Source organism: Parasteatoda tepidariorum, chromosome 9 (assembly GCF_043381705.1).
Source record: "Parasteatoda tepidariorum isolate YZ-2023 chromosome 9, CAS_Ptep_4.0, whole genome shotgun sequence".
In the NCBI taxonomy this organism is placed as follows: Eukaryota; Metazoa; Arthropoda; class Arachnida; order Araneae; family Theridiidae; genus Parasteatoda; species Parasteatoda tepidariorum.
The window spans coordinates 88,712,930-88,739,536 of NC_092212.1; the positions used below are offsets into that span (position 1 = coordinate 88,712,930).

General features: G+C 32.6%; 1 protein-coding gene across 1 annotated transcript; it reads right to left on the reverse strand.

Moving 5' to 3' along the window:
* Positions 1-24: 24 nt before the first annotated feature.
* LOC107445071 (sodium-coupled neutral amino acid transporter 7) lies at positions 25-26,602 on the reverse strand. Its single transcript, XM_043050655.2, has 9 exons — positions 26,005-26,602; positions 17,422-17,543; positions 14,958-15,156; positions 13,514-13,649; positions 10,945-11,037; positions 8,504-8,561; positions 6,512-6,774; positions 3,109-3,308; positions 25-457 (listed from the first exon to the last, which is right to left on the reverse strand). Exons 1-9 carry the CDS (start codon positions 26,171-26,173, stop codon positions 234-236), a joined length of 1,464 nt encoding a protein of 487 aa, XP_042906589.1. The 5' UTR covers positions 26,174-26,602; the 3' UTR covers positions 25-233.
* Positions 26,603-26,607: the final 5 nt, after the last annotated feature.

The following is a 26,607-nucleotide window of genomic DNA, read 5'->3' on the forward strand; positions in this document are numbered from 1 at the left end:
CTGCATCAAAAAAGGAGAAAAATATCTTATTATAAAATTATTATTGAGTTTAGAAAAACAAATAAAAATAGCAATGATGTCTATCTAGATAAGCAAGCATTTATAATTTATGGCATAAATATGAAAAATACATGACAAATTATTGCATTCACAGTCTTAATGATATGTAAAGTCAGTACTTTCTCTCTAAAAATGAAGAGAATTCTCTCTAAAAATGAAGAGAGTCTGTTTTATCACGTGAGAGGAGTTAGCGTCACATTGCCCGTGGAAGGCAACGTGTGGCACAAGTCGACTGTGGCATCGTCATCACTGGGATTGAGGATTGCTTCGAAGAGTACGACGCCCAAGCAGAAGGCACCCACTGCTGCAACAGCAATCCCGTATGCGACAAGCAGTCTGTTTTTTATTTTTTTCAGATCTGGATCTTTCATAAGAACCACCTGCATCAGGCAGATACCTGGAAAAAGAATTGGTAAAAAGGCAAAAAAAATTTTAGAAAACATTCGTTCTTTTTTTTACATTTACTAATCAAAGCTATGATTAAATGTATGAATAATACTTAGTATTGTTTCACAATATGAAGGGTAAAATGCTAAATATCTCTAACTAAAATGTTTGATGTTAATTTTTTAAAAATTATCACTAAATAAACGTTATCAGACTTTAGTTATTTTTCAAGCTAATCATCCCTGTAAACTGTAAGGAAGCCAATTTGTCAATTAGATATCAAATGAAGATTAAATTAACTTAGATCAGAAAACGTTTAAAAAAAACTGTTCAGCAAGTTTTTTTTTTATAATTTAAATACATTAACAATGTTTTAAAAGCGAATGTATTTAGAAATAGGCATTATTGAATAACTTAATAATTGCTAGTTAAGAACCATATAATTTTATGCAAAACTAATTCAAAAAAATTTTTTAAAATATTATGTAAAACTAATTTTGAATTAAGAATTTTAAAAAATGAAATTATTTAAATGATATTTTTTTTAAAAATGAAGTGGTAGAAATCACGTGAACCCTGCATGGAAATAAAAGGCAAGGAAAATAATTTTATAGAAATCCATTATTATTAAGGCTCTATAAATTTTGTTTTAAAATCATGCAGTAATTTTTTGTAATTATACGGCTAAACTACTTAAGAACAACTAAAGCAGAAATAAAAAATTCAGTTTGAAAAAAATGCCCTTTTTTTAGTTATTTTAATTAAGATCAGGGTTGGCAGGTTTTTGACATGTGACAGTTTTTGACAGTTTAAACCATGGTTTAAANAGTTATCCTAATTAAGATGTTTCCATTATTACAGTAAAACTAAATTACCTTACATATTTATATTGAAAATCACTGTGAAATGCTTATGGATTAGAAGTTTTATCATAATGACAGGGTTCCCAGCAGATCACCGAAGTCCAGCATCACTGGTGGATGATCACTTTGATCAGCCTGCTTATGGACCGTGGGTGCGCGATATCAGTCCTCGTTTGACTGTTCTGCCGAAAAGTGGTTGATTTCGTGCGCAGATCGTCGGGCTAATAAATCAGGGGAACGATCCCCTCTGCTGAGGATCAAAATTGTGATGGCATGGGGGGGGGATATACTCAGGGTTATTTCACAGACCGCCGCATATAGCCCATTGTACACATCTAGTGCGACTTAAATAACGTACCAACCTACATCTAAATAAACAGCTTTTATGGACAGATGCACAAATAAACAAACATAGTCTTCACACCTCTTCCTTTTATAAACTTCTCTCGGAAAGGTCCAGCGTAATCAGTTCCAATAACGGGAGATATAACAAAGAGTAAAGACAAAAGGAAAGAAAGATCTTAGTGTAAGTGATCTTAGTCTAAAGAAAGATCTTAGTGTAAGGTTATCTGGTCAGAACAAGTGTTTCTTCCATATTGGTAAGCACTAGAGCCCCTGAATATATAGGATAGTATAGGAGCCTTAGTAAGCACTAACTACGTATCTAACATATTTTAAAAATTCTCGAAGTATTCAAATTAACATGAAGCTATATGGGTATTTATTACCGGCAGATTATTTTGCATACAGCTTATCGACTTCTAGTCTCTAATTTTATTTATTTATTAGTCTATTTTGAAACTTATAAAATTATTTTCAACTTGTTGATTTATTTAAAAAGAAATTAATTGGTTTAAATCAACGATTTTTTTTTTCTCAAAAAANAAAAAGAAAAAAAAAAAAGAAAAAAAAAAGAATATTAAGTGATATAAATCGCGTTTTCAGGGTTGCCACAGTCGACTAAAATGCAACTATTTTTGGCATGATGCGGCTATGGCCATTTTTTTTATTTTTTTTTTTGCCCGAAAAGGCTAAAAAAAAAGCAACAATTTTCAGGAAAAGAAGACTATTGGAAAACTTTTCAGTACTTTTAGCGATGTTTTTTAGCATAAATTGACTTAAAAAACCCCGAGAGCTTCTGAACACGCTGAATTTTATTAAAAAATTTTGAGTTGCAAATTTGAGTCATCTCTTTTTAATTCGTTCAATTTGCACAGATTTTATTGTAAGTCTATTTCGCTTCTCGATCACCTTTTCAACTGTTATTGCTACAAAATTCCGTATGATTTTTAAAAACCCAATGTTTAATACGATATTACAATACGAGAAGTTTGGATAAGAGTAATCACTTTTCCCTATATATATATATATATATATATATGCATGCTAAATCAATTATTGATAAAAAGGGAAATTTTTTTAGACAAAGTATGCTTTTAATGAAATTAATAATAAAAAAATTTTTGAACGAATTCTAGTAATTTAAAGTAGTTAATTTTCTGCAATTATACAAATTTTTTTGATGTAAAAATTTAGTGCAAGAACACTAACGTTTATATAAAAATTATGATATTTGCCACCAACTTGACTAAATGGAGCATGGTATATGATGGTTAAGTCATTTAATAAAATTTTTGTTCTTATTTATCAACTATTTTCATAGTTTTCAGCAACTATTTTCATGCTTTAAGCTACTAAAAGCAACTATTTTGTTCTTTTTTTTCTGTGGCAACCCTGTGTGCTTAATCCTAGCTGGATTTTGTGATCCTGAAAGAAGGTAGAGAAGGAATAAACTTACCCGGATAAATGAATATATTGGCTGATGCCACGGAACCCAGGTACTTAAGAACTATTCCGATACCATCGGTGGTGGTAGCTAAAATGAGTGAGGTTGAGAACCAGATCGCACCGGCTACATAGCGTCTTTGTTTTTCTGCTGAAACAAATTCTGATGGTTTGAGGTTCCTCAACTCTGCATACAGACCTGCTGCTGCATCTCTAAAAATAATAAGATATACATACATACAGTTTGTATACATACAGTATGTATACTATATACATACAGTTTGAGGGACCGGAAAAAAATGACGGACGATTTGAACTATGCCAAAGGATACAACGATAAGCTTTAAAATCACGTCAGTTACGTTGATGATGAAATAACGACACAGAATTTCGTAAGCCTAGCTTAAATATTCGTTAAGATTTGGTCAATTTTATAAAATAAAATAAAAATTATACTATATTTGCATAAATATTCAATAAATTTAACAAAATTTTTAGAGTAATTTTAAATGAATAAAAATATAATTTTTTTTTAATGGCGGGCACTTGGAACTATTGTCTATTGGCCACAGAACGAGCCAGAACTGCTAACTCTCTTTTCGTTACCCAGTGGGCACCTGTGACGAAGACACGTCACGTTACCACAACCCGTTTTAACCCGAAGAACAACCCATTCACACACAAAGGAGAAAGGACATAGAACACAGATAGAAAGAAAGAAACATCCATGCCTTGCCCGGGATTCGAACTCAGAACCTTTCTGTTGCAAGGACAGTTCCCTGCCCCCTAGACAAGCCGGTCGGCATAAAAATATTTTAAAATGAGAAAAAAAATTTCATTAAAAATTGCGCTAGATATCTTATCCTAGATTTAAAGTAGTCCTTTCATACTGCGCATGCGCGGAAAAAAAGTATTTTTTCCTTCATAATTTAGTTTAAAATCGTATTTGGTAACTTATGAAGAAAATCCGTTTTGAATATCTTGAAAACTTAAAAAGAGCAAATTTCTATTTTTCTACTTTTTCATTGAAAGCTCTAAATAATAGGGGTTTTCAACAAATTTATTTTGTCTCACAAAACAAAATTTCATAATAAATGATATTGTTCCGCAGTGGACTGATCGTTAAAACTCGGTTCCCAACAGAAAGCATCACCGGCTGAGGTCAGTAGTGTGCGGGTGGTTGTCCATTTTGATCAGGTATGCGGTATGGGTCCTCGTTAAACTGTTCTACCGACTTCGAGATCCTCGGGCTACCGAAGCGGGTGTGCCTTCCCCTCCAAAATAGTGATGGCATGTCTGCGGATCATCCTCAAGGATGCTTTCCAGACCGTTGCCAATAGCCCATTGAGTGCCGGGATAGCCTGGTTGGTAGGGCACTGGGCCCATGTCCTAGAGGTCGTGGGTTCGATCCCGCAGGCCGAAGATTCCCTGTGCAGTAAATGGTGACATGCATGTTAAATCTGTCGAGTCACAAAGGGTACTGATCCGAGACTTTCCTTGTCTTCTAGATTGGTTCAAAATTACATGGTAAAAACTGGGTCGGCCATTTAACAACGGATATAAAATAAGGAAATAAAATAGGCCATTGAGCAGCTCTAGTGCGACGCAAATAAATTACAAATGACACCTTATATTTAGTGAGAATGTGAAAGATCGTTTTTTAAAAGATACTCTTTTCATCCATAGCCATCCCTTTAACCAGTGACTAGTTTTTCGGTGTCATCAGAAATATTCCAAAAACCATATCCAAGCGACTAAAATAAACCCGATTGCTTAATTTAGTTATGAGAGTTTCTATTCGGGGCTCCTCATTCCATTTCATTNTCCCTTTAACCTGTGACTAGTTTTTCGGTGTCATTAGGAATATTCCAAAAACCATATCCAAGCGACTAAAATAAACCCGAATGCTTAACCATCCCTTTAACCAGTGACTAGTTTTTCGGTGTCATCAGGAATATTCCAAAAACCATATCCAAGCGACTCAAATAAACCCGATTGCTTAATTTAGCTATGAGAGTTTCTATTCGGGGCTCCTCATTCCATTTCATTTTCTTAGGGACAACATAATCTACTAATTTTATCTTCTTGAAAATTTTAAGTCTAAAGGGCTTTTTTTTTATTATGCTGGGCTTTAATAATTCGTTAATTTGTTTACCTATTTCCTCTTGTTGTTTTGTGTGTTCGTAAAGACACTCTGATGTTAATCTTATTCTTTGAGATGCAATTCTCCCTACTTTTATTTATCTTTAGCTAAAGTATCTGAAAAATCCTGATGGGAAATAGGGACAGCTCGAAAACAATACTTTCTCTGAATAAACATACCTTTTTTTTTATTTATTTATTCTGCTCTCCTAAATATTGAGGGAGTAATGTTCATTTTACATTTTGCGTATTTCACATAATTTCAAGAACTATTTGAACGAATTTAAAAAATTTTGAATACAATTTAAAATTTATTAATCCAATGAAGATTCCACGCATACAAATGACTTATAGTACAGTAAATATTAATTATTTTTTATTCTATAATAATCTAAATAGTTTAGAATTCTAAGGCAGACAAGTTTTTACAGCATTTTAAAAAATATAATTTTACATGGCAAATTACAAGATGTGACAAGTAGTTTCTAAAAAATCGAATGTTCGATTTTGCACACCCACTCACACATATACATTTCTCTATTCTAAATTGTGTGTGGATTTGTTTGTTTTACTATTTTATTTTATTTTTTTATATATAACCGTCGTGGAACATTTGACCCAGTTTTTTGGGTTCACGACTACTTATATTCAACTCCGCAGCCTTGTAATTTTGAACCCAATACAGAAGACAAGGTTAACTCCTGGATCAGATATTGGGGGAAATTTGCCTTCGTGGAGGACTTTTTAATGGAACTAACCCGCATTTGCATGACATGAAGAGGAAAACTACGGAACGCCTAACTGCTGACGTCAAAGGGACTCTAACCCATGATCCGTCTACCACTGAGGATATTTCACGTCAACAGCGTGGTCGGCGCAATCGCATCAACCAACCATTTCTGAGATTCGAATCCGGTTTACCTCATTGGAAGGCGGACGCTCTTTCCCATGAGCCATGGCGGCTCCCTTATCGTTGTATTTTAATCCGTCGTTGAGCAGCCGACCCAATTTTGGATTCACGACTACTTATGTTCAACTCCGTAGCCTTGTCTTTTTGAACCAATCCAGAAGACAAGGAAACTCCTAGATCAGTACCCCCAGAGGTATGATTTGTTATGGGGACTCGGCAGATTTAACGTGCATCAGTCACCATTTACTACACAGGGAGTCTTTGACCGGCAGGGATCGAACCCACGACCTCTTGGGCATGGGTCCAGTGCCCTATCAGCCAGGCTATCCTGTTATGTGGAACTTAGATGTAAGAAGAAGATTACCTTCCGCAAGTGGCGAGTATGGGATAGGTGGCAACCATTTTGATGATGAGTGCAAAGACGCCCACCATCACGAAAGGATCGTCTGCGTTGTACATCTTCATGACATTGTGTGTCACATTGGCTCCGAATGTCAGGTATCCGAAGCATCCGATGATGGAGTAGACGATGAAGAGGAATATCATGGCTACAATCGATGACTTCACAAAATTACCCAAACGACGCTCTCTCATGCACGAGTAGACAGGAACGACCACCTCTTGGCACTTAAGAACATGAAAGAGAGAGTCATTTACCTCAATATCGTGTTTTAGCCATTCAACTTGACTAATCAGGCTATTTCTGAGCCTATTTGGATTTTTTCAACACCCAAGTCAAAATTATTGATGGTTTTCCATGAATGGACCAACATAATCTTGATGATAACCATCAATAATGCCATCATGAACCATTATATTTTTTTATGGTAATCAGCATAAGCAACCATATTCCCAATGTAGGAATTCGGATTGATTTATGATGGTCCAACCTAAGAATAGCAAAACTTGTTTTGATGGTTTGTTCATAAATTTGAATCATAGTTTCGTAGAAATCAAATGTTGGAACGATCATAAACCACCATCACTCCAATATAGGAATTCGGACTAATTTTCGATGGACCAACATAAAAAATAGATTGTTTTGATGATTTATTCCTGCTGAACCAACAATAAATCCCATTAAACTATCATGGAAATATATTGTTGGAACCATCATGGATTGTTGGTCCATGAAAATCAAACTTCCCTTGATGGTTACCCATCATAGTCTTAAAGTAGCATATCAAAGACCATAAACGCATAATGGAAAATGTTGGATGATGGTGACCATCAATTGATGTTGAACCATCATGAACAGCACTGTAACTAACATAAACCATTAAAATGTTTTGATGTGACCATCAAGAATTTTGACTTGGATAATTTTCGGAAAACATGAAGTTCAGATAAATAATACCTTCCTAGATTACTTCTGCAATTCTTATCCTCTTTTTTTTTACACTTTATAGGCTTTTTTGCACAGCACATTCGTGATTGTCATTTGCTTCGGGTCATTGAGTTCGGTTTAGTTGTTTATCGCTACTTCTTAGACCATTTTAAAAATAAATATCTGCTGATAAAAACTACAAGGAAATAAATAGGTTTTATAAGAACGTTCACTTTACGAAAAAAACAGGCTCAAATATAAATACGGAGACTTCCTCGTGACGAGCACATTCGCGCGTAATCAGCATACAAAAATGTTACAATGAATAATTCAAGTTTTTTTTTTCTCTCCTCCTCCCGCCCCAGTCTGGGGTGTTTCGTCATGATTGTTGGTGACTTACCATCAGCTCCGACCACTTTAATTTTTATGAAATTGGAGGCACGCATGTTTCTGGGAGTACAAGATGCTGCAACCTGCGCAAATCATGCGATTTAGATAAGTTTCTGATGATAAGTCTCGTTCTTCATCCTGACTAACCTGCTAGACATCGCGATGTTCCTGTCCCATTATCCTCCATAGCTTGTATGATATCCGATAGATTTTTGCTATTACGATGAACTATAGATCTATTTTGAGATCCGACTTCTCTTGGATGCAAACCAACACCTCCTAGGAGAAGGCCTCTGCACCGGGTTAAGAATAAACGCGAAACCCGATCCTTTAGTAGTCCGAACCTAGTGACATCTTTCGTATTTATCCTTCATTGCGCAGTTTAGTAGCCCGAACGTAGTGGTTTATTTCGTAAATCACTCCACTGTGCATTTATGTTCGTTACGTCGGACTACTAAATTGATCCACGCAGAGGCCTTTTCTAGAAAACGTTGTGCAAACCCAGTTTTTCCACACATTTTTTTCCTATTTTCCAGGACTAAAAATAACTGCAGAAAGTCATTCCTTTATAATACATAGTTAAAAGATGCGTCTGGTTGAGTAGGAGGCTGCTACATGAATAATAAAAGATTCACTTACCTGATAGCCTAACCCAAGTACTGGAAACATTGCAAACATCCCTGACAAATCATCCGGCCTAAAAGAGAAACATAGAATTTATCTTCAAAGCAAAAAAAAAAAACATTATCCATAAGTTCAGTTAACCTCCCTAAAAAGCTGATATTTGCTATTGCGAATAAATAAACTCATACACTTTAAGTATCGGCTTAAATGCAACACGTTTTCCAGTATCAAAAAAAAAAAAAAAAAAATCGAAAAATATTTTTTACTTTTCATTCCCAGAATGCTGGAAAAGATTTCATCTCACTTTGTGCATGCGGAATAAGATCCCAGAAAGCAAGTGTCGGAATTTTCTTCTTATTGTCACAAAAATGTTGGTACTAAAAACCTTTTTTCAATAAAGCAAAAATATTGCAGTTTGAAACCTTTCATCCTAAAACGATTAAAATTTATTTTTTAAAGCTTTTTTAAAAAGTATTGTCACTTTCGTAAGATGGCCACTTGTGTCCATCATGACGTTTTAGCTGTCGTCACACAAGCGATCGAATCAAACCGCATTGTCCATCAAAATTCCGTGACAACGCGGATTTCAGCTGAGCATACAAGACGTTTGCGAAAAGAAACCTTATAATTACTTAGATTTAAGGTTATTATCTCCTTGAGAATGGCTTTATTGAAGGATTTTTTCATGCTTTGAAACCCTATCTTCGATGTAAGGTTTTTATATAGAAGGTTGTTTTCCAAGTTTATAGATTAGGGTAATGTGCATAAAATAGAGCAGATTGTCACAAGTCTCGTTTTAAGGTTAGAAGGTTTACACGTAAACCGCATAACAAACCTTTTTATGTTTACATTAAAAGATTTTGGTGAATGAAAATAAACGTTATTTTGCCATCTGGGATTTTACCTGCTTTCTTCAACAGCTGCTTTTAACGGCACCTACATGTTAATACATAGAACAAAAATACCAAAATAGCTTCTTACGATTATCAATAATTTAAAATCCCTTTACCTTTGATGAACGCGTTAGAATAAGCAGAACTAAGTAAAAAAGGAAAATGATAATATCCTTCCTTGTATCCTATCCTTCTGTAAAGAAAATGCGGACACAATTTTTTGACATGAAAATAAATTTTAAAAAATTTCACACAATATCAAAGTTTACAAAATCAATTTCAAATGAATAAAGTAGAGAGAAATTGTATCCAATTCAATTTTAGAATAAATACAATTAATTGATTCACAAATTACTTAGAATGATTTACAAATAGCAGAAAAGTGATCAGTAATGTCAGCTTCGTAAGCAGCTGGATGTCATATTTTTTGAAAAGATACGTTCTGTTTAGTTTTATGAGTGATAAGAATTTTCTGAATATTTACAAATGAGTAACGAGTAGAAATGTTAGATCACCCATTATGAACTCATTATTGAAACTTTTATTTTACGAGTAGAATCATTATTCTAAAATGACCTTTGTATATTTAAGTTTTAAATCATCACTATAAATTAAAATAGATTCCACGCCACAGTAACCATAGAAAATTCAATATCTCGCGAAAGATTTAAATTATTTGTCAGATAAAGCTGCTATAACACCAGATTAATTATTTCACGACAGTAAAAATGAGATTTAAAATTACAAATATTATGGTAAAGATTCCTTTTCATAAATTCAGATAAAATTGAAATATATCGTAGGCAAGAACTTATCACAAGATCATCAAAATTAAATCTAATACTAACAATCTAGAGTAGTTATTATAACTGACAACAGATTTTTAAAAAAAAGAAAGATTTTACACTATCAGACTATATCTCAAGATCGTCTATATATATATGTATATAATAAGCGCAAATAAGAAGAATAAAACAAAATAGAAAAACTTTTAATGGAAAAAGAGTAAAAGTCTTCATCAGGACACGTCCTTTACAATAAATTTGATATTTCTGAATGAAGAATAATTATCCTAACTTAAAAATTACTCTTCATAATGTGTCTTTATCGCTAAAAAATAAAAATACAGTTGAAAATGAGTATGAAATAAAAGAAAGCAGAAAACAAACTTACCGACGTGCATCAAAAGAAAAAAATATTTTAAAAATAGATGTATTATAATGCATATATATCGCATTTATTGTAAAGAATGTGTCCTGATGAAGACCTTAACGTTTTCCCATTGAAATTTTTTCTATTTTATTTTATTTTATATTTCTTTGTGCTTATTACATACATGTGTGAGTGTAATTATCTGAACTACTTCACAGAATGGCAATCAAGAATTCGAATAACTGTAAATTTAATTACACAAATATCGCGTGAAAAATGGCAATGTTAGAAGGGTCCTTTCATGTATAAAATGTGAGTGGTCTAAAGTTCCCTCTATCCTTCCCCGGTTTCGCCCTCCCTGTCTTTAAAGTAATCATCCATTCCAAATCATTACAAAGATAGTCTACTTACTTCGTCTTTATTTCCACATGTTTCACATTCAGTTTAAAGTATCCGTACACAGTTAAGAAAACTGGATACAACATTGCAAAGATTCCAACTGACCTGGAAAAAAAACGGTCTTGGCTGGTTACATAAAATAAAAATTAAAAAATAATGTTTATTTTTTTCCATGTTTAAAAAGGTAAAAATAATTTTTTTCAGATCAGGTCGCATCACAGTAGAACGGGGTGAGCTCTGCATTTTTTGTTCTTAGACTCAACAAAAGTATATTTATTTTTCTCCTCTTAAAGTTTATTATTAAGAAAGAGCTTTTCAACTTTATTTTCTTCTTTTTAAATTGCTTCCGTTAATTTGTTTATGTTAAGAAATGGACCATATATTGATTAGCAATAAATTTCAGCTACACCATTTTGGAAATGATTGCAACTTTTAAAGGCTCATAGTTCTAATTGTGATTTGAGCTCTCTAGCTAAGCAGAAAGTTTTTGAAAATTCGATGGCCTATTTACCGCTTGCCAATCTACGAATAAAATCAACTTTGAGAACAATAAATTTATAACGACCCATGTCATTTGGTATAGTGAAATGTCGTTAGAACGAACTGTACTTAATTAATGATGATTTTTTTTAACCCTTATTTGCATTCGATTTAAATTTGTAAATTTTTTTTTTAACATTTAAGGTCTTTTTAGATTTAGTTTAACACAAAACTGACTAAGATAATAAATTTTCTTAAAACATTTTTAAGGAGTACATTAGAAAAAATATTGTAACTAAGGCTCATGACACAAAACTCATCTCTACATGGCTAAAAAATTTCAAAATTTAAAGTTTTTTTTTTTCTCTATTCTCTGTAGAAATATGTTCTTTCGCTTATTCTTAGAGTGTTTATATATATTAAGTAAAATTTTGTCTGGAAAGTGTCAGCCTTTTATAAGTTTAGGGAAGTGAGAGAAAAAATGGTTGAATTTTAGTCAACTATAGGTTTTTAATTATTTTGTAGTGCTGTATTTGATAAAATCTTCCCCTGTAGGCTTTAGACACCTATGTAAATCAGACTAGCCCATGAATCCCACAGTAAATTTGAATGAGACTGGAATATTCAAATTCTTTCAGAGGTGGGTTAGGTAGAATTTACTGCAGATGATGTTGAATGCATTATAACTACCTTTACATCTACAGTTTCTAGAGAGAGATTTTGAGCGCGCTGATTGGATTTCTCGGCAACGCCTTCTGTGACGTAAGGCTATTTGATTCTGCTATGCTTGCTATTTTAAACAAAGAGCGATTTCTGTGCTGCAACTTTTCTTTTTCAAACTTGAAATGTCAATTTTGAGAAACTGCCTTCTTTATTTAAAAATAAAATAGAAACTATTTCATCCAACATCAATACCATTAGAACCAATGTTCTAAATTTGCATAAACTACGTCGACTAAAAAGTAAGAACTTCTAAGTTATATATAATATATTAAGCTCAATAAAGAATGTTTGAAATTTTGCAAATCAAGTTACCAGGAAAAATTATGAACGCTTTATTAACATTTTAAAAAAAATGAGGACATTTCATTTTATCAAGGGCTCATAACTCAGAGACCAACTATTGAATAGGAACAGAATATAATTTGTTCATGGTAATAACCCCCCCCCCCTTCATACACACACACAAATTCTAAGGCCGTCTGCTGCTATAGAAACAAGAATAGCGCATTTGAGGGAGGGTAGCTTCTCTTCACTCTAGGGCTAACACAGTAGACAGAAGAAAAAGATTGTAGTGTAGCTACCACTACAAAAATACAATTCCAATTTATTAGTATATGAGACATGTTAACACGATTCTTTCTATTTTGAGATACCTCTTGATAGATGAAGGTTGGCATGGTCTCAAACTCCTTTCTCCACATTGGTGATCCGGACGTGATGAGAAGATGCCTATCTTGACAGAACCTCCCATTTCAATTTGAACACGCCTACTTCAATGAATGGGCCACATTGAACAGTTGACTTGCTATTTGTGACTGCGAGATTGTCCACCTCCTCGCGCTGTTGCTACTTCTGTCTCAATCACGCACAACATACAACGTATACACTCGACAGCTAAAAAGCAACACAAGAGCAATCGCAAACGTGAACTTAATACAGTTCTCCCGATCAGCTTCCAGAAGTACGGTGATGTTAATACAGCTCTCCCGGCTGTTCACAAAACAGCAATGAATCAACTAGTGGTATCCCATTCATCGAATTCTATCACAGATAAAATTCTGCCGAGGAAGTACTGTATTATATCTTCCACTACAAAAATACAATTAAAGTTCACTAATATAAAAGACATGTTAATTTGATTCTATCATGGGGTTCCTCTTGAGAGCAGACACGGTGTTAAACTCTTTTCTCCACAAAGATTCTCTCACCGACCCGAATCAAAACCTGCCCTAAATAATTATCCCACACCCCTACTTGAAATAGTTATAGCTCACTACCATAGTCGCCGCCACATGTTCAGACGAATGGATAGGGGAGTTCTTACGGTAGACAAATTATATATATGTGTGTATTGAGTGTTAAGCAATAAAGATCTCACCCAATGAATGCCAGGAAGTCAACTCTCTTACAGAAACAGGTGGGAAGGATGAGGACTATGGAAATGGCAGAGATGGTGAAATGTCGATTCAGGAACCACCGCTCACAGAAGCCTGGACCATACAATGAGTGCAGCACTAGGGGGATACATCATCCTCGTTAGTCATTAGACCATATTAAAATGAACAATGTGATTCTAAGTTTTAAACAAAATTTAAAACTAAACTCTCAACTTTTTTTAAAAATTGTTTGTCTTGATGTGTTGTTTCCAAATAAAATATTCCATGGTCCTACCCAAATCAACATTTTTTATTGTTTTCCATTGATGGACCAACATAATCTTGTTGGTAACTATCAATAATTCCATCATGAAGCATTATATTTATTGATGGTAAGCAACATATGTAGCCAACAAAGTAGAAATTTGGACTGATTTAGGATGGTCCAACATAAGAATAGCAACTTTTTTTGATGGTTTGTGCAAGTTGAACCATCAGAAATTTCCGTCATAGTCTATTAGGAATCAAATTTTAAAACGATCGTGAACAACCATCGTCTCAATATAGGAATTCGGACTGATTTAGGATGAACCAATATAAAAAAGAAAAATTTTAATGTTATATTTCTGCTGAACCAACAATAATCATGGAAATGCATTGTAGTACCATTAATGGATCATCACGAATTTTCAGTTTGAACCATCATGGATTGTTGGCCCATGAGAAACAAACTTCTTCTGATGGTTAACCATCATAGTATTAAGGTAGTATTTTCCATCATGGAATGATGGAAGTTTGTGGGCCTATCAAAAACCATGAACGCATAATAGAAAAATGTTTCGATGATGGTGACCATTAAACAGGACCGTGCTGGTTTCATCCTGTTTAATGGTGACCATTAAACAGGATGAAGCGTGCTGAAAGCAACTTAAACTATCAAAATGTTTTGATGGGACCAACAAGATTTTCCTTACTTGTTCAAATGAAAATTGACTGTGTTTAAGTGAAAGCACACACCTTTTATTTTCAATAAGTTATGTATTTTTGGTATTTCTCAGATTTTAAATTCCGCTTCGTTTCAGATTTAACGTGCATTAGTCACCATTTACTACACGGGGAGTCTTCGGTCGGCGATAGTTCGATAGTTATCAAAATACGAATGTCAAGAGTAATAGAGAGTGCCAGGAAAACATTTTTAAAGATGTGTTCATATTAAAGTCAAGAACTGGTCTAATTGGCTTGTTGCCTTGCATTTGCGCAAGGTAACATGCTGGATCATTACTAATTTAATCTCTTAATTTTCAATTTTAATCATACAAATATATCGAACCCACGACCTCTTGGACATGGGCCCAGTGCCCTACCAACCAGGGTATCCCGATTTCTTCCTGTTGACGAATATCTACGGGACATTAAAGAGTGAAAACTTTGGGGAGGGGCACTCACGACTGTCCATCTGGTCACCGATGATGATGAGGAAAGCGACGCAAACACAGTAGAGAGTGAGTGTGATGGTCAGGGCGGCCAACTGTTGTCCCCTTCGTCCGCACATGGACAGTAGGACATTATGGTAAGTGTTATCCCCATTGAAGTCACTGCAGTAAGCCAGGATCAACATGGTCGACAGCATCATGAGGACCATCACCTGCAAACACATTTAATGTAATGCAACAAGAGTCAAACTGTGCTTTAAACTAAGTCTGACTTTTAAAAAATATGAAAGGAAATCAAATAAACCTGAGGAGTTCAGTTACATTGGAAGTCACTATTGTAGCATGCTAGATAAAGAGGCCCTTTAAGATGTCATTCCCGTAAGAAAGTCATATATCTTTTTTTTCAGTCTACTACTGCTCCATGTATTGTTGTCGTAGGCCATTAAAGCGTAGGGGGGGGGTGATTGTTCTTGTTTTCCAGTCGCGCCAGCTATGGCCAAGAATTCGACTTCTGCCACATTTGTACGTCACACCCGTCTGTAGGATGGACCCATTCATATATTCAGTCATTTATCCACAGGTCGTAATTTGACCTGAACCAGAGAACGATCTCCAATCCAGTACCACCATAGGTATAATTTGCAATGGGAACATGGAGGAATCTTTGACCTGACAGATTTAACGTGCACCAGTCACCATTTACTACACCGGTCTTTGGCCGGTTGGATTTGAACTACCGCTCTCACAAACGCACGTCTAGCGCCCTACCAACCAGGCTACCCCGGTGCCGCTTCATGTATTTGAAACTCTATACCGATTTGCTTAAAGGAATGCGAATGAAAGCTTTGTTTGAGCTTGAAATTCGTGATACTCTGACTAAACCGATTTTTCTACATTAGGAAGACAATATATATATATTAATAATAATATTTAAAACAAACGAATGAAAAGTTTCAAGGAGGACTTATTTAGTTTGCCTGCATCAAAATATTCCTTTTTTTTTTAATGCGATGTAATTTTCAAACAATTATAGGTCATTTCGCGATCGGACCGAAAGCAACGAAATTTGGTCTACAGATAGTTCGAAGCACGATAAAGGCCACAGTCAACATAAGAACTTTTTGCTACGTGCCGTTCGAGCGGGATGAGTGAAAAAAGAATTGGACTTTTCTGATTGGTTAAGCTTAGCCATTGCAATAAATTTAACTACAGACGATTCAATTTTTCGAATATCTTAAAGAGTAACATCAGTGCAGTTATATTTACTAGCTTATAGCTATTTGATCAAAAGAAAAGTTTATTGTTCGTATTTTAATATTTAATTATGTTTTATTTTCTATGTCAGATAAATTCATTCAGTGCCCTAGTAGCATTCGGAGACTTACATTACATAATTAATATTTCTAAAATTATCTGAAACCACGTGTTTACTTTGCTTATAATATTTCTTTTAAAATGCGTTCTATAAAAGGAAATAAATTAAAATAAACGGTAATTGAAATTAAAAAATAAATTAGTCATGTATTTGTGGAATGACTAAAACTACGATTATTAAACATTGATTCACTAGCATATATGAATTCTATTTGTTTTTAAAATTCTGTATTTAGTTTGCTGCCACTAATAATTGATGTATTTCACACAAACTTGAAGCGTTATGCAATAAGTACCAAATATACTAATATCGGTGTATTATATCGATATATTTGGTGATTATTAAAACTGCATCGATACTAAGCAGTTTTAATACTGGGGAAATAAGTATCTCTTGAAAAGGAACAGGAGAAAAGTACTGCTGTAAATTGAGTTGACCTCGAACTACTCAAAACGGGATATGATTAATATATTAATGCAAAGGAAAGGGCAACAAATAATAATAAATAATTTCAAAAAATGAAAATGAAGATCTCAGGGGAAAAACAGGTAAGTGACATTTTCAGAGAGGCTGTAATCAGGGTGAGAATTGTTATTAGAAGTTGGGCCTCAAAATTCTTGGCCTTATTTTATTTACCACTGCTTATTTTGATAATAAAAATCACACAAGCATACTAAATACAAATATGGATTACCTTTATGAAGACTAAAGTGTAAACAAAAACAATTCTGTTGCATTAAGCAAATGGATGCAACAGCTCTATGTTATCTTCACTGATTCATGAATACCCCTAAAAATGTCACTTACCTGGTTCTTCCATTAAGCTCTTCAATTGTGTTGGTATACAGTCCCTGGCCAAATTATTAGACGCACTCTGAGATTCTATGTAAAATCTTAATTATCAAGTGATACTATATACAGCTGTATTGTTTTTAAGAGACTGAAACCCGTTTGCACTTGTTTATGTTCGTGTATCATCCGAGTAAAAACAATTAAGCTGTATAGTATTTCCTGATAATTAATATTTTACATAGAATATTATAGAGCGTCCAATAATTTGACTAGGGACTGTATATAAGTATTACTATATAAGCAGACTTACCACTTGTATGAAGGTTGCATATAATACACCACCCGCTTGATTGTAAGCGGCAGGAAAATTGAGGATACCGATACCCAGGGCTGTATTTACAATTAGAAAAGACGTGGACAACCAATTGGAACCTACATTAATTAAATAAAAATTATAATAAATGAATGTCTAAGAGTACCAAAAATTATGCATATTTTTAGCATAATCGCAGCGAAAGTTTTAAAAAGAGGCTGTACTACACGTGGCAGAATCGTGGCGACATTGTAGCGGAACGTTATCGAATTCTAGCAGAAAGATTTTTCTTTTGAGAAATAATTTGGGGTTTTTTTTCTGCAGAAACTTTCGAATTCTTTGATCTTTTCTTCTAAATTATACATATTAAGATGTTTTTCTCGCGCATCGGTGTGGAGAAAAAAATACTTGTGATTTTTCTATTCTCATTTGATAATAATGAAAAAATAAAGAATAATGAAGTAAAAAATTTGGATTTCTTTTCTGCAGAAATTTTAGTTCTAATTTCTTTATGCAATCATTATTATTGTTTTCAAAATCCGATGTCTTTAATACGATACTATTGTACAACAACTGAATCTCGAAATGAAAACACGCTTTTTATCATCGGATTCCGTGATTTCCTCATCGATCTTTTTCTTTTTGCGGTAATATCTGCAATGGATTTCACGATTTTTTTTAATTATTATTTTTTAATGTGATGATGACTACAAAAGGCGAAAGAGAAAATTATTAGTGTGTTTTCCCCCTAAAGAATGCGAGAATATCGCCCATGATATTAGAATAAAAAAATATTAATTATTTAATAAAAAATTATTTTATTAATTATTTTTTTTATTTTATTATTTTTATTATCTATTTATTATTATCATCATTTTTTTTTTGAAGTTGACGCTTCTGTTACTTTAATTTAGTAACATGCATATTTGTTATTTTTAAAAGAGCATTAGAGAGGTATGTCGCTGAAAGTCCGAAAAAATTCTACCATAGGGACGCAGCATATCTTACTTGTGCCCATAGAGGTTTATGAAAAAGTGATAATATTTATTTTGCTCTTTAACTTTTATCATTTTTATGGTTCATGCGAGGCGGGGACGATCCTTGTATCTCTCTACCTTTCTAAAGAAACCCCTTTACTTCAAAATAAATAAAACTCCCCAAGCATGAATAACTTGTGATCTAATCATTTTTTTCCGCACTAATATATTTCACAATACTATTAAGTCTAAAAACACGGGAGAGGGATAGATTTTAAATAGGCTGACATTCATCTTAAGTTGCAAAATGATAAACATTAAAACGTAGTTTCGTTATAGATAAACCTGCTTCTTTTCTTTTCTTCAGCGGATTAAAATTTTTATCCTCTTTAAGTACAATAGAAAATATGGTTCAAATATATAAATCAAGAAATGGGTCGAAACTACGGACCCACCAAGTGCTGTTTACTTAGCTTAAGACGAACTAGGACTTGAGTTTAGAGTGAAGCCCTCTAGCCACGCGGAGGACTTTGTAAACCGACAGATTTAATGTGCACCAGTCACCACTTACTACACATGGAGTCTTTGGCAGGTTGGATTCGAACTCCTGTTCCAGTACCCTGTCAATCATACCTTTTGTTAAGTTCTTCGCGCTCGTAAAGCGCCATTTTTTTTACAGGCACAGACAAGCCTACGACGTTCTTTCATTTATAGATCAGTTTCACGATGATTTGGTGATCAGAGCAGTGAGCAATTACAAAACTTAATCACTTAAAAAATTTCATCTCTCGTTAATTCATAATTTGACTTAATAAAGATATGAATTGAGAGTTTTTAATTTTGAGCGTTTATGTCTGAAGGACCGTTCATTAATTACAAAAAGTATTTTAGAATTTTTATTGTAGTTCTATTTTATTGGTTTTGTTCTTAAAATTTGCAGTAGTCTTGGGTCATCAAAAAAAATGTATTTTAGAGGCAAGATTTTTTAAAAAAAAGTATGAAGGGATGCAAGGGAAGCAAATGCAGTTAGAAATCTTATGTGATTCAGATTTGTCATTTCAAAATTATATTATTTATCTCTTTATCATTTAATTTAAAAATTTATTGAAATTAAAAATTCACTTATATTTATTGAATAGGGACCCTATATTAATTTACCACGAACAAAAATATTTAGCTTTAATTCTCATTGTATTTTCATCTAAAAATTATTGAAAAATGTTTTTTTTTTTTATCATTCTATCAAAAAAACACTGAAAAAAATTAATAAAGGCCTTTTACTAATTTACATTTGCGATATGAATTCATTTAGATTTTTTTAGTTTGCTAACTTTTTTTTACTCATTTTTATATTTTTTAGTGTGATCAATATTTATTATAGTAATCTGATATTTTTGTAATTATTACAAAAATATTGTCTTGTAAATATTTTTTGCTTGGTAAACATTTATAAAATTTATTGTAAAAAAGAGAATCCCTTTGAAGGCATTCAGCAACTTAAATAGTTGGTACTTTATTAGCATAACCCAAGTTTGACCCCTTGTTTGATTGACATATGTGTGTCAACAGAACATTAATTAAAGTCAGCTCTGATAAGAATCGACATACTCAGATAATTCTTTCTTTTATCAACGGTTTTATTTTCTTTACTTACATTTCTAGAAAGAATGACGACTGATAGGTAAATCCCAGAATTTATATAGGATAATTTTCTGTCCCTCTTTCATTCCTTCTTTACAGCACAAATAATGTTCTTTCTTTAAAAAGAGAATAGTTACTAAATCAATGGCTATGTAAGAATGTTTTTAAGTAGACCGGGGAAAAAGTGAATATTGTATTGGGGATTGCATTACTTTTCTTATTCCAGATTACAATGTAAGATATAATAATTTCATACGAGATGTTTTAAAGATCGATATAATTAAAGAGAGAATTTAATCAGAAATAAATCTACAGGGTGTGTAGCCAGATTTTTCAACAAAAAATAAGCACCTTTTAAGTACTTTTTAAGCACTCAAAAATATTTTTAATCACTTTCCAAAAAAAAAAAAATCATAATTAGGATCTGTGCAGGAATAAAAATTATTTTTTTCTATCGTTTAAAGTTATCGTATTTACAAACATAAAATCAATAAAATTTAAAAACTTTACATGATCATACATCATGATAAAATAACTAGTTTCTGATAAATATTGCAGAGAAAATTGTGAAGATCATGCATTTTTTTTTTTTTTGTAATTTAGAACGACAATCGACACTGCAAAGAAGAAAAAAAAATTCTTTTTAAAGCATAAGTGAGCACTTTTTACAAACCCAAAATCAAAAAAGCACCTTTAAAAGCTTTATAAAAACGTAAATCAAAAATAAGCACCTTTTAAAAATGCTACGCACCCTGAATTAAAAATTTTAGTTTTGACAAAAATAATTATAATGCGATACGGTATTCATTTTACAAGTTTTTTTTTTTAAGACAACTTATAAATGAAACCAAATAACATCTGCAAAACTAACTGACAATAATATCATCTAAATTTTATAATATCCCAATCAGTTACTTCTAGGAAGTTCTTTGCCATTCTATGTACAGTGCGCACCTTGAACAACTTTTGAACCAATGATCGGATCTTCACGTTTTAGGACTTAATAGTTCATGGGGGTGACCTCAAATATGCCCATTAATTAGTTCAGACGATATTTTAAGCTACGAAATCAGAAACCAAAACGTACCTTCTCTGTATAAATATACCATTTTTTCGGCGTATTCGGATTCAAAATTTAGGGGGGGGGGCTGGAAAATATGTTCCCAATAGTTTAGGGAGGAGAACAATCAAAAGTTTGGGGCCCTTAATGATAATTTTACTGTTTGCGTATTTCGCTGTATGTCGAAAACTTTTAAAGCGAATAAAAAAAAAAAAATTCCATAATTAAAAAATTCATGTATTCGAGAAAAAAATTCACTAAAAATTCTTTTTCAACTGTTATTAAAAATTTATAAATTTTATTTAATAGTAATTGAAAAAAATTTTAATTGTAAGGTTTACAATTTTTATATCATTGTTAAAAATGTAATTTTACATTCTAAATATGAGCGAATTAGGTCGAAAAGTTCCTAAGAAATCGAATTTTTAAAATACGATTTTCTCAGGAACTATTCGACCCATTTCGCACACATTTTCTATTTTGCCGTGTAAAATTGCATTCTTTAAAATGATGTAAAAAATTGCATACCTTACAATTAAAATTATTGTTGATTATTAGGAAATAAAATTATAAAAATTGATAAATGTTTACTGTTAATGTCTGGAATTTGAATAAACGAATTTTATAAGTGTGCAAAAATATACAATTCGCTTAAGTAGTTCTCGATGATATATGGGGAAATACGCAAAGAGTAATACTCACAATAAGGGGTCCAAGCTTTGAACCGCTCTCCTGAGCAAAACTATTGGTGATGCATTTCCCATATTGCAGCTACCCTCTATATTTTGGGGGTCAGAAATTCGAGTCGGTCGAAAAAAATGGTATGTTTATTCAGTGAAAATACGTTTTGGTTTCTGATTTCGTAACTTAAAATATCGCCTGCACTAATTAATGAGCCTATTTGAGATCACCCCCACAAACCATTAGGATTGCGTCCTAAAACGTGAAGATCTAATCAATAGATCAAAAGTTATTCAGGGTGGTCCGTTTTTTATTATGAGCACTGCACAAGCTGTTGCATGCAAGGATATTACTTACACAAATGAATTTTAGAGATAAATTCGCATTTTTTTTCTTTTTCAAAAATCAAACCTTCGTTATTGGCGTTATTAAATCAAATAATATTCAAATCAGACCTTAATAATTAATACAAAAAGTGATTTATCTTTTAAATCATCAAGTGACAACAAAATTTAATAATGAGGTTCTGCTGTAATAAGTTTTTTTCAAATGCGTGAAAAGCCTCTTTTCAAAGAAAATAACCATTTCCTTTGAAAAGATGTTTTTCAAAAACCATTTTCTTTGAAAAGAGGTTTTTCCAAAACCATTTTCTCTAAAGCTTCATTTCCAAAATGAAGAAAATGAAGAAAGTAATTAATTCCATATATTCAAATGCATTTCCGAGGTGACAGCTCCATATTTAGTCGCCCTACTGGTTTTATAACTATTAAGAAGTAACGGATATGGCGAAACCAGTTATTTTCGTCCTTCCAAACTAGTATTACAGAAACAAAGTCGTTTTCTGAGGAACTCAACTACCTAGATTTAGGGAAAATATTAAATAATCGTTTCAACTTAAGGTTTACGTTTTGATTTATTGCACAAATACTGCAAAGATGTGTATAAACATTTGATACTTACTTCGAGAATTATTAACCCTTGTTGGGGAAAAATGCCATATAGAATGGCAATTATAGGCTTGAAATTTACCACGCTGATAGAACCACGTATGTTTGTAAACATATTTTTTTCCCTCAATTAGTTCGAAAGTTATTGTAATTTTTATTGCTAATTTTTTCTCACTTTTTATCTTTGACATTTTGCTTTGGTGCACAAAATATAAAAGATTTAGAAGCTTGAAATTACGAAGATGTGCAGAAAAAATTACAGAGAGTAGGACAGAATAATAAATTAAGATTAGAAAATGAGTTCCAAAATTATTAAATGTAAAACTTCAGGAAAAAATGCCACGTTTGTTTTGTCTGTAGCCCGCTGAAATACAACAACGGGATTAAAATTTGACGTGCTGAAAGAGCCATTTTTATTTCTGAATTTAACGCACATTTAGCTTCAAAATTCCAATTTGCACGAAAGTTATTGGAAATTTAAATTTTTTTTATGACCTTTATTTACTTTACAAGCTTGCGATCAAAAGTAGTAAAAAATAGAGAGAGAGAGAGAGAGAGAGAGAGAGAGAGAGAGAGAGATTACGCACAGCTAATATAAAAACACTTTTACCAAAATTCAGGAGAAAACTATTGAGCTTTTAATGAAATGAGCAGCAATTATATTTCTAAAGATCTAAAAATAGGTATGTTATTGTTCAATTGCACCTTCAACTTCAATCAAATTGTTTCATTGTGCTTTCTTATTGAGATGCTTCTTCAGAAACGTTTCGACCGACCCTGTAAAATACCCCCATATATAAATATTTTATGACCGTCGTTGAACAACCGACCCAATTTTTTGGGGACGTTAACCTCTGTAGCCTTGTAATTTTGAACCCAATCCAGAAGACAAGGGAACAGTATTGGGATAAATTTGCCTTTGTGGAGGACTTTTTGATGGAATTAACACGCATTTCCGTCACATGGAGGAAAACCACAAAACCTCCCACGGTTAGCCTGACGGCAAGGAAACTCTAACCTATGATCCGTCTACCACGGAAGATATTTTACATCAGCACTGTGGTCGATGCGAGCCGGGTGCGGAATTCGTATCGACCAGCCATCGCTGGGATTCGAATCCGGTTTACCTCACTGGAAGGCCCAGGGGTTTTCAACTTGGGCCGGGGGCCGCAATTAAAAACACCCAGTCAAATGGCGAGCCGCAACTTTATCAAACTTTCATATGGGACTCTTTTATGTTTGAAGGAACATGAAATATTACTGTCAGATTTTTATCAAAGTTTCCACCCATATAAAAATAACGGAAAATTTTCTTTTGATTATGCATTCACAAACGAGATATTTTGAGAGAAATGTCTTTCATATTATAGCCAGGATTCTTATTTAAAAAAAGAAAAATATGCACATTACCAGAAAAACTTACACAACAGAATTTTCGATGTTTATTAGCATTAATATACTTTTGAATTATAAACGAATTTAAAATATTGAGCAACGGATTTTCAAATGCCATTTTTTGTTGTTGAAGTTTTTACTTGATTCCATCAGAAAAAAACAAAAAATATTCATATTTCAAGACTTTTTTTCTTCTAATAAATTCTCTTTTATCGTTTGCGTTGTTTTCCCGGCTATAGTGCTATCAAAAACATCATTCAAATCTTAATTTAAATATTTGTATTTTTAGCTTGTTTTTGACATGGGTGCATAGAGCAACACTAAACTAACCCAACCGTTTTTTCAATAGCAACGACGAATGTGCAACTAGAAAATATATAATTTAAATACAATTAACCTTGTTAAGTAGGTAAGATCAGAGCGTCAGAGAGGGATTTTAGATGAAACGAATTGTACCACGTGATGTTAACAATTTCATTTGGTTCTTGAACTGTAAATGGAGTTATTTAAATCCTACTATTAGTTTACACCCTCATTATGTCATGTTCGAAGTTCCAATTGATAATAAAATACTTTTTATACATCCATTCAACTTCAAATACATTTTCTTAAATTTGTAGTTCATGATTCTTGATGTTAATACAGTTTTTTCAAATATTAATTCATTCATTAAATGTAATTCATTAATTTTAGTTTTATATAGGAGAAATTTTTTTAATTATTTAATGAAAAGTAAATAAAATAAAATGTTTCTTTGTTGAGCTAAGCAGGAATTGATTTAAAAAAAAATTTTTTTTTCTTTTTTTAATATTGCATGTTTTAAAATTAAAGTAAAATCAAGCATTTTTTTTTAGATTTAAATTAACTTCGCTATCACATTAAATAAGACAATACAGTTTTTCACTAATTTGCTAAAAAGCACCGTTTTGAACAAATCGAGTTTTAGTAAACTTTTATGTTGAACGGTTGAAACACATACTAGAATAAAAGTGCTTTTACCAATATTCTCTTAGCAAATCTCTTTATAGAAAGCAATTCCTCATACGATTGAAACAGGCATTTCGATTTGTTGAAAAAAACACCTTTGTTTTTGTACTTTTATATGAATTAAATCAGCTAATTTAATTAGCTATTTAGTTTTTGAAAAAAAAACAACTCCGGAATGAATAGTTGTACAGGGTGCGTAGCCAAATTTTTCAACAAAAAATAAGCACCTTTTAAACACTCTAACTCTTTTTCTTGATTATATCAGCCACCATAAAAACAATTTATGCACAATTTTAAATACATACACTATTGAGTGGCTCATTCTACTTTTTAAATTAATAATTACTTTGCTTCATTATGCAAAAAATTTTAAAGATGGTAAAGAAAAAAAAATCTCATTTTGGAAATTAAAAATGAAAGCACTTTTTAAAAACTTCCAATGAAAAAAGCACCTCTAACAAGTTTTTAAAAATGCTACGCACCCTGTTGTATTGTGAGAATGCCACTGAGAATTAGTTCACTCCCATGGGAGTATCAAACTCATTCACAGCCCATAAAAATATATCTAACTTTTTCGAAAAAAATAATTTTCTCATATTTCAGTTATTATATCCAACTTTTTCAAACAAAATAGTACAATTTCATTAAAAAAAATTGGGCAAATATTTCATAGAAAAAGCTATTTTTTCCACTCATAAACAGGGATGTTTACCAGACAGTCGCCAATAGCCCACTGTGCAGCTATAGTAAATGAACTACAGCAACAAAAAAACTTTTTTAATGAAAAATAATCCAATTTTATTAAAATAATAGTAATAAGACTATGTTAACCTGCTAAAACAGCAAATGAGAAAAAAAAATACTAAAAATAATTTTTTAAAGTAGAATTTACCTTGCTTTTTTATACATTTTGCTTCTTTAGGCACCAACGGTCGAGACTCAGCGCTCTCTTCCTGAATTATCTCTCGCGTCGAAGAGCTCTTTTCTTGTCGACTTAATGAACACACATCTTTCGACAATGTTTGCCACAAAACATTTGCCGACAGATCCACGCTCGACATTTTATAGATGAATTTTAAAGAATCTCTCCTCTTTTTGTATCCATCTTTAAAGACTACTTACAGCACTGAAGGAAAGTGGACCATTTGGGAGAAAGAAAAAAATAAACGCAGAGCTTGCTAACCACGTGGTTTTCGGCCTTGTTTACATTTAATCTTCGACAAGTTGGTGTGAAAGGTCGGGGAATGTTTACAAATTAAAAATCGATTATGCAACTCAGAAAAAAAAAGTTGCGTCAAAAATTTTTGAAGAAGGAGTATGCTTTGAAAATAGACAGAAACAAACACAATTTTTGGGGGAAAAGGGTGGTTGCTTTAAGCTAAAAACAAATTGAATTAATAAGCTGCAATCGAAATATTTAATAAATAAATAAAGAAAGAAGAAGATAAAGTCGCATCTGCTACATTTCTCACAAGACAGATCTTGCTCTACATCT

What these genes read in the sequence shown, in the direction of transcription:
- LOC107445071 (XM_043050655.2), bottom strand. Translation starts at nt 26,173, where the DNA reads ATGTCGAGCGTGGATCTGTCGGCAAATGTTTTGTGGCAAACATTGTCG. An exon ending in TACTTGGGTTAGGCTATCAG is followed by an intron (nt 6,775 to 8,503) that starts GTAAGTGAATCT and finishes CATGTTCTTAAG; the next exon opens with TGCCAAGAGGTGGTCGTTCC. An exon ending in CAATATATTCATTTATCCGG is followed by an intron (nt 458 to 3,108) that starts GTAAGTTTATTC and finishes TTCTTTTTCCAG; the next exon opens with GTATCTGCCTGATGCAGGTG.